General features: G+C 42.3%; 1 protein-coding gene across 1 annotated transcript in view; it reads left to right on the top strand.

Annotated features, from left to right (window-relative positions):
* The window catches only part of EIF2AK2 (eukaryotic translation initiation factor 2 alpha kinase 2), a 42,770-nt gene that overhangs the window by 5,301 nt on the left and 24,007 nt on the right, over window positions 1–13,462 (top strand). The window contains exons 2-4 of the mRNA XM_084625225.1: window positions 1,684–1,816; window positions 7,726–7,846; window positions 10,778–10,980. Of these exons, the coding sequence (XP_084481351.1) occupies window positions 1,695–1,816; window positions 7,726–7,846; window positions 10,778–10,980 (446 nt within the window). The 5' untranslated portion in view covers window positions 1,684–1,694. The remainder of the gene's footprint in view (window positions 1–1,683; window positions 1,817–7,725; window positions 7,847–10,777; window positions 10,981–13,462) is intronic.

Below are 13,462 nucleotides of genomic sequence, written 5' to 3'. Positions count from 1 at the left end.
ATTGTAAGGAGAGTGATCACTTTAGATAAGCTATTACCAGCAGGAGAGTGGGGTGGGAGGAGGTATTGTTTCATGGTCTCTGTATATATAATGTCTTCTGCAGTTTCCACAGTATGCATCCGATGAAATGAGCTGTAGCTCACGAAAGCTTATGCTCAAATAAATTGGTTAGTCTCTAAGGTGCCACAAGTACTCCTTTTCTTTTTGCGAATACAGACTAACACGGCTGTTATTCTGAAAAAAAAAATTCTACATTTGTAAGGTGCACTTTCACAATGAAGAGATTGCACTACAGTATTTGTATGAGGTGAACTGAAAAATACAATATCTTTTCTTTTTACAGTGCAAATATTTAATCAAAAATAATATGAAGTGAGCACTGTACACTTTATTCTGGGTTGTAACTGAAATCAGTATACTCGAAAATGTAGAAAACATCCAAAAATATTAAAATGGTATTCTATTATCTTTTAATGGTACAATTAAAACTGATTAATTGCAATTATTTTTTTAATCTTATGATACATTTTTAATAGTTTGATATCCCTAATATTTAGTCACCTAAATTTCCATTGAAATCACTAGGAATTAGGCATCTTAAAGACCTTTGAGGATCTGGGCCTAAGTGCTCAGTCCCATTCATTCTCCTGTATTAATTATTATTCTGAGGAGTCACTGTCTCAGGCTTCCTTCCTAGAAGAGTCACTATGGCCTGAAAACCATCAGCTTTTGCCAGGATTTGTTCAAACCCTTCTCTTATTGACTCGCCCTGCCCTGGCTTTAGAGTCTGCTTTAGTTCTGCTTTCTGAAATGGCGCTGGGACCCCTCCTGATTCTTTTAAACACGCGTGTGTGGGGGGGGGGGGAGAATTCTGCTGCCTTGTTAATAAAGCTGGGCAATGATTAAATCTAGCCTTGGCTAACAAATGTGAGAATTCTGTAGACTTTGTATCTGTTTTTAAGTTGCACTGTCAAAAGTCCTCGAAAGAAATACTAAAGCATAACTTCTATTGTGGAAGCTAGGCTTCACCTCAATCTCCTTTTAACAAACAAATAATAAACACACACACTACACTTTTTATGCATTGTTTTGCTGGCTTTTCAGCTTCAAAGAGCCACTTGCTACTTTACTTTTGTTTAAAAAAATAACTTCTCGATATTTCTACTGATTTGGGGATATATATGTGTTATCTCAGTTCAGATCTCTAAATCAGTTATTCCCATGCAAACTAATGTCTTCAAGAAACATTTGCAAGTCCACCACTCTTCTGTTTTACTGTAAAGGAACAATCTACTTTAACATATTGACATTTCAGTTTCATATTCTGTAGCTGCAGGAGTAGATTTAATTAATAACTACATTTATATTGCACTAATGTCTGAGTAGGGTTATTTTGTACTAGATACTCCAAAAATATATGACGATGTGGCCCTTGCCCTGAGTAGTGTTTTTAAATAATAACCTGCAAGCATTTAGGTTCTATTACCAAGATGAATGATTCTCTCATGCAACCAATATTTTCTGGCAAAGCACACCTAGTGGTTCTCTGCATTTGTAAACATTTCCTTACTTTGCTCCAATACCCTTGAACAATGTGGGCTGCCATCTTTGCTTGTGTTTTTATTCCCTAAGACAAACACTGAGAATGCAAGATTCTTTGTCGAAATTTCTTTCTCCTCACAGGTTGTGCCAAAATGGCAGAATATTATGTTAAGCCACAGTTGTACAAGGGAAAACTTCATGAATATTGTCAAAAGAATAAACTGCAACTTGAGTATAAGGATGTCAAAGTGGAAGGCCCGCCTCATGATCGTGTGTAAGTTCAGAGTGCATGCTGATAAATACTACGACTTGTTTTAATGTGAGAATATGTAAAGTGCTTACTGCTGTGTAAGCACTGCAGCAGTGCTTAAGTGGTCATGGCTTGTAACTAGTCCTTGCAACAGCCCTAGAAATCGGTGAGTAGGAATATAACTTTTTGTTCTCAAGTGTGTGTGTGTGGGAGGAGGTGGTGTCAGGGAGCAGGAAAGGGTATTTATTATTACTGTGGTAGTGCTTATAGGCTGTAATCAAGGATCAGGGTACCACTGAGCTAAGCAGTGTACCTGCATGCCTCAAAAAGTCAGTCCCTGCTCCAAAGACCTTAAAATCTATGTAGGAGCTTATGTATTAGAGTCGTCATACAATATTGTCTTTGCATTTCTGCTGCACGTGCAGATTTAAAAAGACTAACCAAGTCGAGAAGCTCTCTTTGTGAGCAGTTTGTGTAAAATGGTGTATTGTGGATGTAAAGTCTCAGAACATGCATACTAACATTAGGAGCTTATAAGGAGTTGGCTAACAAGCTCCTGTCACCCCTAGGCAAAATCTGTTTCCTTCTCTCATTTCCATCTTTGTGGTTTTCCCCCCCGTGTTGTCCCATGTGTGTGGAATAACTAGCAAAACTAAACATCCCATGTCTCTCTATTCTTCTCAGTGAGATCCCTCTTAAACATTGACTTCTGTAATGATCACCAGCACTAACCCACATCATATTCTTTTTTTTAATCCTAACATTTCATCAGAGTACTAGAAAGTGAAATTGGAATAGCAAAAATAAAACTCTAAAATCATTTCTCTAAGGCCTTGTCTACACTACGCAGTTAGGTTGACGTAAGCTGCCTTATGTCGACCTAATAATATCTGTCTCTACACTACTTCCCTTCTGCCAACGTAACTCACCTGCTACGTTGACTCAATGACTCCACCTCCATGAGAGGCACAATGCTTCATTCGACATAGTTAGGTCGTAGTGGCAATATAGACACTGTGCTGCTTATGTCAACCTAACTGGGCTCCAGGAGGTGTCCCATGATGCTCCGCTGTGACCGCTCTGGCCACCGTTCTCAACTCTGCTGCCCAGCCGCCAGGTCTGCAGGAAACAGCCCCTCCTCTTTTAAAGGACTAGGAACTTTTGAATTTCCATTTCCTGTTTGTTTGGTGTGGAGTGCTTGCCTGCCCAGCTGATCATGATGGCGCCGCACTCTAAAAATGTTCCTACCTGAAATACACGGGAGGCGATGGATCTTCTGGGTCTGTGGGGAGAAGAGGCAGTACAGGCATAGCTCCAATCTAGCCGAAGAAACGCAGACGTATACAAGAAGATTGCTTGCTGCGTGGGGGAGAAGGGCTTCACCAGGGCCATGCAGCAGTGCCACGTGAAAATCAAGGAACTGTGGCCGGCGTACCAGAAGGCAAGGGAGGTGAATGGTCGCTCTGGTTCAGCATCACAGACATGCTGCTTTTACAAGGAGCTGCATGCTATTCTCAGTGGCAACCGCACAATGACACCCCCCCCCCCCCAGATCAGTGTGGATACATCTGAGAAGTCAGAGTCCCAGGCCACTGTAGGCAACACTGAGGAGGAGTCTTGGATGAGGAGAATGGGAGACAGGCAAGAGGGCAGTTCATTGTCCCAGAGAGCCAGGAGCTGTTTGTAACCCTGAGCAGTCCAGCCAGTCCCAGCACAGCAACATGGCAGAGTGTGATGCCAGGGCAGAAACCTCTGCTGAGAATGCAATTCCAATTAATATTTTGGGGTCACATGTTCCTATATGCTGTTTGTTTTTTTTTAATTTAAAAAAATCAGTTGAGATATAGTGCCTATTTGCTTCCCAGTGGCCACACCAGCTTGGCAGAGGGTGCCCTGAGAAAAAGACTTTGTACACAGGGATGGCCCAGGAATGCTCCATAGAGGTCTCCAGGAAACTTTCATGGAGGTACTCTGTAATCCATTGTAGAAGGTTTCTATGGAGGGCTGCCTTATTTCTTTCACCATAGTAGGATACTTTCCCACGCCACTGCAGTATGAATTCAACTGGCATAATCGCAGTACACAGCATAGCAGCATAAGGACACTGTCTATACCTGGATGCTTGGAGCAGCTGTTACCCTCAGGAGCGTGATATCAGCTAGGGTCACCTATGGGAGACAGTGGTCATTTTCAGTTGCTCAAACCTCAAACAATATTGCCTGCGGGCACCCCCCAAGTGATTTTCCACCCCTTTCCCCATGCTTTACAAAACATGGCCATAGTTTGGGTGACAGGGGTCTCTGTTGACCCCAGAAACTGCAAGCCTCTGGCGCCAGAGAGCAGCAGCGGCAATGGAGAGGGAAGGAAAATGTTGTGGTGGCCCCACGCCACTGCAAGCCCTCCCTCAGCATCGCTTCTGCAAAGGTTTGCAGTTTGGGAGGGGGAATGCTGGTCCTTGACCTGTAGACAGCGTCGATGTTACAAAGAGGAGGTGGCATGGCCCCCTGGCCAGCTCCAGTACCGTCATGGGTTGCCCACCCAATGCTGCTGACAGTCCGGTGCTCATGCCACTGGGTCATAACTCACCATGACTGGGACAGCAAACTGGTTCAATGAATACCTTGCAGAAATTAAAATGTTCTGCTTTACACTTGCGTGGATTCAGGGGAGTGATTTTTATATAGCATCTCTGTGCTAGACCCTAGGTCTGCACTGACAGTGGTTCCTTTGTGCTTTGCATTGTTTACAGTGCAAAGTGTAGCCTTCAGCTGTTCCTCCACACCAGTGGAGAGGATCTCCCAGATAAGATGAAGTTGTGATGACATGTTTAATGAGATAGTGAATGCCTCTGGGATAGTGGATGCTGAGCAGAGGGTGTGGTGATTGTTCTCTCTGAAAAAATGGACATGGACATGATGGACAGGAGAGAAGCCCAGGAGAATGAGCGTGGCACGCAGCAGGAGATGCTGGGCTTTCTGACAGAACAGATGTGTTGGGGCATCTGGTTGACCTTCAGGAGAAACATCTTGAGGCTTGACTCCCTCTGTAGCCCCTGCAGAATGGCATTCCAACATCTCTGTACTCCCCCTCACACATGTTCCACTAGCAAGGGCGGACAGTGCAATATCCCTTCCACTCAATCCCGGGGGAGGGTGCAAAGAATAACAGCCTCACATAGGCAAGTCAGCTGTGCTTTTAAAGACAAGATTAATGTGTTTTTTTTCCCCCCTCAAAATTTTATTCTACTCTCTTTCCAAGGTTCATTTCTTCTGTCGGATCTTTCAGTGTTTATATCTGTGTGTAATAAAAGTCCATGTCTTGAAAATGAAATCATCTTTATTAATTCAAAGCCTGGGGGTGGGGGATAGGGGAGAGATAGGCAAACTGAGGCACTGGGATGGATGTACACGAGAGAATCACAGCAAGGTTTAGACTATGGGTAGGCACAATACAGAAAAGCAGTGTACGTTACTGTGGATCATTACTAAAACAGATTTTCAAAGCCTCCCGGAGATGCATTGCTCCACTCTGAGCTCTTCTTGTAGTTCTGGTATCTGGCTGCTTAAAATTAGCAGATAGCCTGTCCACCTCCGTGCCCCACCCCTGCGAAAACCAATCTCCCTTTGCTTCACGTGTATTATGAAGCACACAGCAGGCAGCTATAGCCCTGTGGACATTTTTTTTCCAGTGAGGTCTAACCTAGTGAGCAAACTGCTCCAGCAATCCTTCAAATGGCCAAAGGCACATTCAACCACCATTCTGCACTTGCTGAGTCTGTTGCTGAACCACACTTTGCTACTGTCCAGGTGCTTTGTGTATGGCTTCATGGGCCTTGGGAGTAAGGGATAGGGTGTCTCCCAGGATCAGTATGGGCACTTCACCACCACCAACGGTGATTTTTATGGTCTGGAAAGAAAGTCCCTGCTTGCAGCTTTCTGAACAGACCTGTGTTCTTAAAGATGCATATGTCATATAACTTCCTAGACTACCGGGTGTTGATGTCAGTAAAATACCCTAGGTGCTTCACCAACGCTTGCAACACCATAGAAAAGTATCCCTTTCTCTTTATGTACTTTTTGGCAAGGTGGTCTGGTGCCAAGATGGGTATATGCACACCATCTATTGCCCCACTGCAGTTTGGGAACCCCATTGTGGCAAAGCCATCAAGTATGCCCTGCACATTGCATGGAATCACTACCCTCCTTAACAGAAAGCGATTAATGGCCCTGCATACTTGGATCACAACAACACCCACAGTGGATTTATCAACTCCAAATTGATTCCCCACTGACCCGTAGCAGTTTGGCATTGCAAGCTTTCACACAGTGATTGTCAGTTGCTTCTCCGCTGTCAGAGCAGGTCTCATTTTAGTGTTGCTGTGCTGCAAGGCTGAGACGAGCTCTGCACACAGTTCCTGGTGTGACAGGTTAGATCACAGAAACCCCCTTAGGAGCTGCCACCTGATGTGCCAAGACTACTTCGGCCCCTGCTTTCCTGTCCAGTCGGCTTAGGACTTCAGTGCCCTGCCTGGTTTGAGCCAGACCCACTAGCCTGCTGCAAACCCAGACCCAGGTCTGAACCATGTCCCCTAACAGCTGTATGCTTAACTGAAAGCAGCTTACAGAAGTGTGCCTGTCTTTAACACTCAGATGCCCAACTACCGGTGGGGTCCAAACCCCAAATAAATCTGTTTTACCCTTATAAATCTTATACAGAATAAACTCATAAATAGTTCGCCCTCTATAACACTGATAGAGAGATATGCATAGCTGTTTGCCCCCCCCCCCCAGGTATTAATACATACTCTGGATTAATTAATAAGTAAAAAGTGACTTTATTAAATACAGAAAGTAGGATTTAAGTGGTTCCAATTACCAAGCAAAATAAAATAAAACACGCAAGTCTAAGTCTAGTACAGTAATAAAAACTGAATACAGATTTAATCTCACCCTTAGAGATGTTTCAATAAGTTTCTTTCACTGACTTGCCACCTTTGTAATCTGGGCACAATCCTTTCCCCTGGTACAGCCCTTGTTCCAGCTCAGGTGGTGGCTAGGGGATTTCTCATGATGGCTCCCCCTTGTTCTGTTCCACCGACTTATATATCTTTTGCATAAGGTGGGAATCCTTTGTCCCTCTGGGTTCCCACCCCTCCTTCTCAATGGAAAAACACCAGGTTAAAGATGGCTTCCAGTTCAGGTGACATGATCACATGTCACTATAAGTCCCCAAGCCTTCGTTCCTCCCAGCCTGACTCACAGGAAGGCCTGCCTGCAAACAGAGCCATCCACAGTCAATTGTCCTGGTTGCACCATGGGATAGATATCCACAGTACACTGCTTTCTGCACTGATGCAAGCGCTAGTGAGGATGAGCTCCACTGACACAGAGGGTGGTGTGGACATGCACAGCCAATTTAATTACTGCAGCAGCTGGATGTTGATTTAAGTCGACTTCAGTTTGTAGTATAGATGTGCCCTTAGAAAAATAATGATGCCGTGACAGACCAAGGGTGAATGTAATTTCGTTTATGTAACCAAGGCAGGCCAGCCTTCTCTCTTCCCACAATCTGGAGCAGTGAAGAGCATCCTGGTCTTTGGCCCCTCCAAGTCCTGGACATGTATCAACAGATTCAAGCTATCCATCGCTATCTTAATGCACTCTTCAGTGCTTTTGTAAAGCAGCTTAGTGTTTATAAATGTTATAGTATGAACATGTGATTGAGGAGGAGGGAAGATGATATTTATAAGAGCACTTGAAGCTTCCAAAGAATTATGAAAATGGGGTTTGGGAGATGATAAGCATTTGAATACTTAAGTACTTGCATAACATTTCATAGTGCTCTAATGATAAATGAACAATGGAATCTTGATAAGGTCCTTAGGCATATGCCACAATTCAGCTGTGTTCAGTGAACAGTTTTCTTTATTGCAGGTTCACTGTCATGGTTGTAATAGGTAACAGAGAGTATCCTGTAGCTACAGGTAAAACTAAGAAAGAGGCAAAAGAAGAGGCCGCAAAGGCAGCATGGGATAGCATAACACAAGAAAATCAAGTAAGTAAACAACATCTTTTGTTTAAAAGTAAATGGTAAACTGTCCTTGTTTTGTTTGGGTTAGAGGGCTTTGAATGGGTCATCTTCAGATGTATCCCCTGAAGCATGGTAGAGGCAATTCAAATGGTCTCTAAACTGTCTGAATGACAGGTGTCTGTCTAGAAAATCCTTAAGCATGGCAATTCTACTACATGTCAAAGCCAAAAATAAAAACCTCTCGTCCTGGTTTGTGGGACCAAAAAGCCCGACAATGTGACTGGATATCATCTGCTCTTTTTAGAACATCCTCTTTCCTATTTGTAAAAAGATATCTTTGTCCAGACCAAGTGGATCCATTAGAAATTTCTCTGTTGGAAAAGAATGTCCTTTTGTAATATTCCATTAGAGTTTTTTCCAGACTTTTAATTCTTTTTTATATTCTTTAGAGTTGGTTTTGGAAAAGATATTCATATCAGTCATGAACATCTAAAAAAATCCATGTCCACATTGTAGTTTAGAAACAAATGTTTAGTTTCAGAACCATAATGGGGGGAAAAAAGTGAAAGGTATAAATTGATGCTAAATACAACCTGTTAAATTGAGGTATCACTGGAAAGGAAAATAAAAGTATGTTTAAAAAAAAAAATCTCAAGTCTGTCATATAGTCATCTTCTAACAAGACTCTTCTTTTCAAAGATGTTGAATAAACATGACCCAAGAGCTAAATCCATCTTCATATGACTATATATTGCAGAAAGAAAGTGCTTCCAGGAAAATAGGCTGTAAGAAGGAGTTGTGATCTGAAAGTTCATTATAGTCTCATTTTCTAGGCATACATTTTCAAGCTAAATGTCTCCAATTAAACTTTTTCATTGATCGTCTCACATAGGTTTATCAAGACACAGATCTGGCGAAGGGACCACAGTATTTCTTAACAATTGATTTTTAGATGAGAAATCTGAGCCAAAGTCAGATCCAAAAGGTATCCAAGTATTTTCTAAGCAACAAATTACACTTGGGGGACACAAGTGAATCCAGAATACCAAATATTAAACACTTCATGCAAGGCATATTTAATCTATCTAGCAAGTTACACTGGATTTCTCTTAATGTCAGTAGAGTGTGAGAGGCATTTTGTTAGACCTCACTGAATTCTCCCTTTTGAGATGTAGTGCCCTGAACTGAACAGAGCAGGATAATTACTGGTAATCATTTTCATGTGGTAGTCCTGTTAAAATATATGGCATTTGTGTTTATTGTAATTCTCATTATTTCTATTTCTGAAATATATTACATTTATTGTTCACAATGGCCATAACTGGGGTTAAGGAGTTGAATGGTGAAGACTGTTTTATGGAGCTGCCAAGTAGAGCTGGCTGGAAAGCTTTCTTGTTTTGTTTTGTTCTCCTCACCCCAGAGGAAAATCTTGTGGATTTTGGCCAAAAATCCCAAACTGAAATATTTAAATTCTGAAATGCCACTGTGGTTTGGATGTCTCATGCTTCTCTTGTTTTGTGTAGGCTGGGATCCCTGATCAGGACTGCATCTCTCATGATGAACCATAGAATTCCTTTTTGGTCAGGGGGAGGCAGTTCATCTTGGCAGCTCAATGCCTGCGGTGCATCATGAGAGATGAAGTCCAGCTGTAGAGCCTGGCCCATAGAGGAGGATGGGAGCATGAGGTACCTGAATGACAACTCCCACAAGAGACAGAGGCTGCATTTCAGAATTGAATTATTTCAGTTTTCCCCTGACCTTCTCTTTTTAGCATTCCAGAGAGTCAGCAATATTTCTGCAAGGCCCATAGGTACTTCACAGTCCTTTATAGAATGTGTATTTCTACATGGTGCATCTCATGAATGGGATAACTGGAAGGAGGTGCTTTGCAGACAGAGAAGCGTTCTGTATTCATTGGTGTCCACACCTGGGGTGGGGAACTAGGGCCTGTCATGGAAACAAATAGTCTAACTGAATAAGAACCATACTCAAAACAAGAATGTTCACTACGCCAAACCTGCACTGAGTTGGGTTCCAGTCTGAGCTTTATTTTATGTGAATGACTATTGCTTGTGGGGGAAAATGCTGGAACAAGAGGTTTAGCGACAGTAGGTGCAGTACTAGCTTTACAGGTATTCCCCCTACACTGCCTCATCCTTGAGCTGCAGGGACCTCATTAAGGGTTTGGAGGAGAGTACTTTAGGCACTTTCAGCCTTTAACCTCTTTGCAGAGAGCATCTGCAACTGCTGAAGATGGTGATTGTCATGTATGGATACCTATTGAGAGCAGTTACTCATTTCAGTGGCCACCAAACAGTCATCAAATATTAATTTGATCAGGATTCAAACTTAAATAACTCCTTGTCCTTATATGCACAATGGCATTGAGCACAGAAATAAGGGAATTCAGCCTGACACCTAAGCATCTTAATGTCATTCAGTGCTTGCTAGCAGGTGAAAGCCTGTGCTGTCACATGGGTCTAATGCATGTGTGTAAAATGGCTGAGAACATAATAACTGAATGGTAACCGATGGTGAATCCCAGTGGTGGTTGAACCTGGTCATATTCCCAATAAAAAGAGCTCTCAACCATGCTTGTAGCTGTTTCCATCGCTTTGTGCTGATTGAACAGAGATTCTAAGTTTCAGCATGATTCGCCAGCAGGTGACAATCCTGAAATCTTCTATTAAAGATTCGTTGATTATAAACTTCTTTGCAAAATCTACAATGGTATAGTAATTATCCAGGATGGTTCTCTGCTTTACAGAGCCAGTACATCCTATTAGTGGCGATTGGGAAGTGGTTTATTTTTAAAACGTTGTGAAATGTCTGTAGCAGTTGGTTAAGGATTCACAACCCCTGCAGTTATACCAGCACTCTCATGATGTTCATTTTGTGTTCTTTAGTAACTTCAAGCCTTTCAAGCTATGCATATTTTGTATATTTATTTTGTAGACTAAACAGGCTTCACTCCCACAAACTCCGCAGCCGCAGCCATCGCCGCCGCCGCCACCACCGCCAGCAGAGTTTTCATCAGACATACTGAAAGAGATAGAACCACTTGACTATATCTCCATGCTTACCAAATATGGACTAAAACATAACATAGTGATTGAGTATAAATTAGAAGATGAATATGGACCCCCCCATAAAAAAACGTAAGATGTGGTTAATGTTGTTAATTCCTTCTGCTTCTTCTCTCTATTTGCCTGCTCTTTTATTTCTTTACATGGATGCTTTTAGATGAGTCTCCAGAACTGCAATCATGTACTCGCTGCCAAAGTCAAAGGGATCTGTCACAGTGACCTGCTTGAGGAAAGGGCATTTTTTTGTATCTGTTACTGGAATGAGATCTATCCCAATTGAAACCATAATGGGAGGAATTAAAAGTGAATTGAAGGAATCCAGATAGCGGTGGAACTATTCCAACAACTGTTTGCTAAGAACTGCTCCCAAAAGAGTGATATTTAGCAAGGTATATCTTATCTTAAAAATATTGACAGTTTGTGACATTGCCAGTGCATGACCCCCTAATTACTCCCTTACAAATTTCTGATCAAATCAGCTTTTGAGATTGGCTTAACAGTCCTATAAACCAAGGAATTAAACCTGTTACCACTGAAGTCACTGAGAGTTGTTATTGCTTTCATAGAGAGCTGGATCAGTTCCCAGCTGCTAAAACACAATCTTCAAAGGAGAAAACATGTCTATTTGTACATTATGAGAAGCAAAACAATTCATAAAGGAAGCCTTGCTTTCAGTCTTGTCCAAAGGAAGCCTCAGCAAACAGCCTTTGCTGTAGGTAGCTGGTATCTGTGCAGAAGTATGCTACTACTTCTGAAAAAAATCCGGCAGTTGATTCCTCAGTTTCACCTTACTTCCGGACTGGGGCTTGATTCACCTGCTTCCTAGGCTAGAAGACAACAAAAGTCTTGTTTTCCTTCTGATTCTTTTTGCGGCTTCTCTAATTAAGGCTCCTTCCTTGCCTATCAGACCTTAGCTTTCAGATCCTGCTTCCAAGTCCTGGTGACTCTGGTAATCCTTAAGGGGTAGGTTTCTTTTCTCAGCCCATTGAAGGGGTTTAACCCTTTGCGCTTCATCCAGGAATGGAGCGCAGATTCCCCATCACAGAGACAATACTGAAACTTGATAGAATGATAAAACAGTGGTTGCATAACTTGTTACTTTTATTACAGAAGCATCCAGACGTCACTGTTATGACTGTCGTCCCATCGTACTAGGCATTGTGCATTCAGTAGAAAACAACAGCCCCTGTCCCAAAGAGTTCAAAGTCTAATTGAGATTAGTCATAATAAGTGGGTATAGATCATGAAAGAGGAATTAGGAAAGAAACAGGTAACAGTTATAAGAATACATGGTTATATAGATTAGCTATAAGCTTAACTTACAAAATTGTCAAATTGTTTTCAAACTGTGCATGTCCAGTATATAATACCTGGTTATTAACTACAGGGAAGGCCAAGCTAGATTGTAGAGGTGGGTGAGTAGCACTATACACAAAAGAGTTGATAGAATCCAATGAAATAAAATAAATTTACGTGCAGAGAGGACCATATAGTAGAATCTCTAGTGATACAAATTCCAAGTTGTAAGACTTCTTACCAGTCTTCTGATAAGGGAAAGAAAACAGAGTGCACAACACTGATGGACATTAGAGATAACAAAGTCCAAAAACAGTGACAACCTCTCTTACTCACTTATATTGTTTCAAAAAAAATTAAAAGAAACAAACCTCTGAAGTCTCCAAATTGGCTGTTTACATAATATATTCAACTTTGTTCCCCTTCCTCAGGCTCTGCAGTGTTTACCTACATGTCACATCTTGTCTCTAATTAGCAAATGCTTGTGTAAAGTCAAATAGTTGCATGAGTAGCTCCATTGACTTCAGTGGGACTATTCACGTGAGTGAAAGTAAGCACGTACACATATACTGGATTGGGGCTTTCATGTAAGCTCTTTGGGTTAGAGATTGTCTCTTTTTATATATTCACATCATAGTAGCCATCTTATTGTAAAATTGGAATGGAAAAAGTCATTGTAGTTTTTATCTCAATAGCTAGTGGAGGTAAACCCCATGTGGGGGGGGACTAGTTATATTGAGGTAAAAGCTATAGTGCATTGTTTCCACTAATAGTATACGCTGAAATAGTTAACTCAATATAAAAAGACACCTTTTATTGCAGTGAATACATAGCCTTGGTTTTCTCTGCAGAGGATAATGGGGAGATATCTGTTATTTTCAGATCATAAAGACCTACTGTTAGAGACTTGGTTTGCCAGGTGTCCAGTTTTTGACAAGAATACATGGTCGAAAAGGGACCCTCTTAGCTCCGGTTAACACCGCTGACCGGGCCATTAAAAGTCCGGTCGGCGGCGCAGTGGGGCTAAGGCAGGCTTCCTACCTGGCTCCGGGGGGTTCCTGGAAGCAGCGACATGTCCCTGTAGTGGGTCTCTGCACACTGTTTCCATCCCGAGCACTGGCTTCACAGCTCCCATTGGCCAGGAACCATGACCAGTGGGAGCTGTGGGGGCGGTGCTTGCAGGCGAAGGCAGCGCACACTGTGCAGAGACGCCTGGCTGCGCCGCCACCTTGGAGCCCAAGGACATGTCGCTGCTTCC

This window comes from Lepidochelys olivacea, assembly GCF_965140295.1.
Source record: "Lepidochelys olivacea isolate rLepOli2 genome assembly, chromosome: 3".
NCBI classification, from domain to species: Eukaryota; Metazoa; Chordata; order Testudines; family Cheloniidae; genus Lepidochelys; species Lepidochelys olivacea.
Note: the sequence above shows the minus strand (reverse complement) of the source record. Positions and strands in the feature narration are given on the sequence as shown.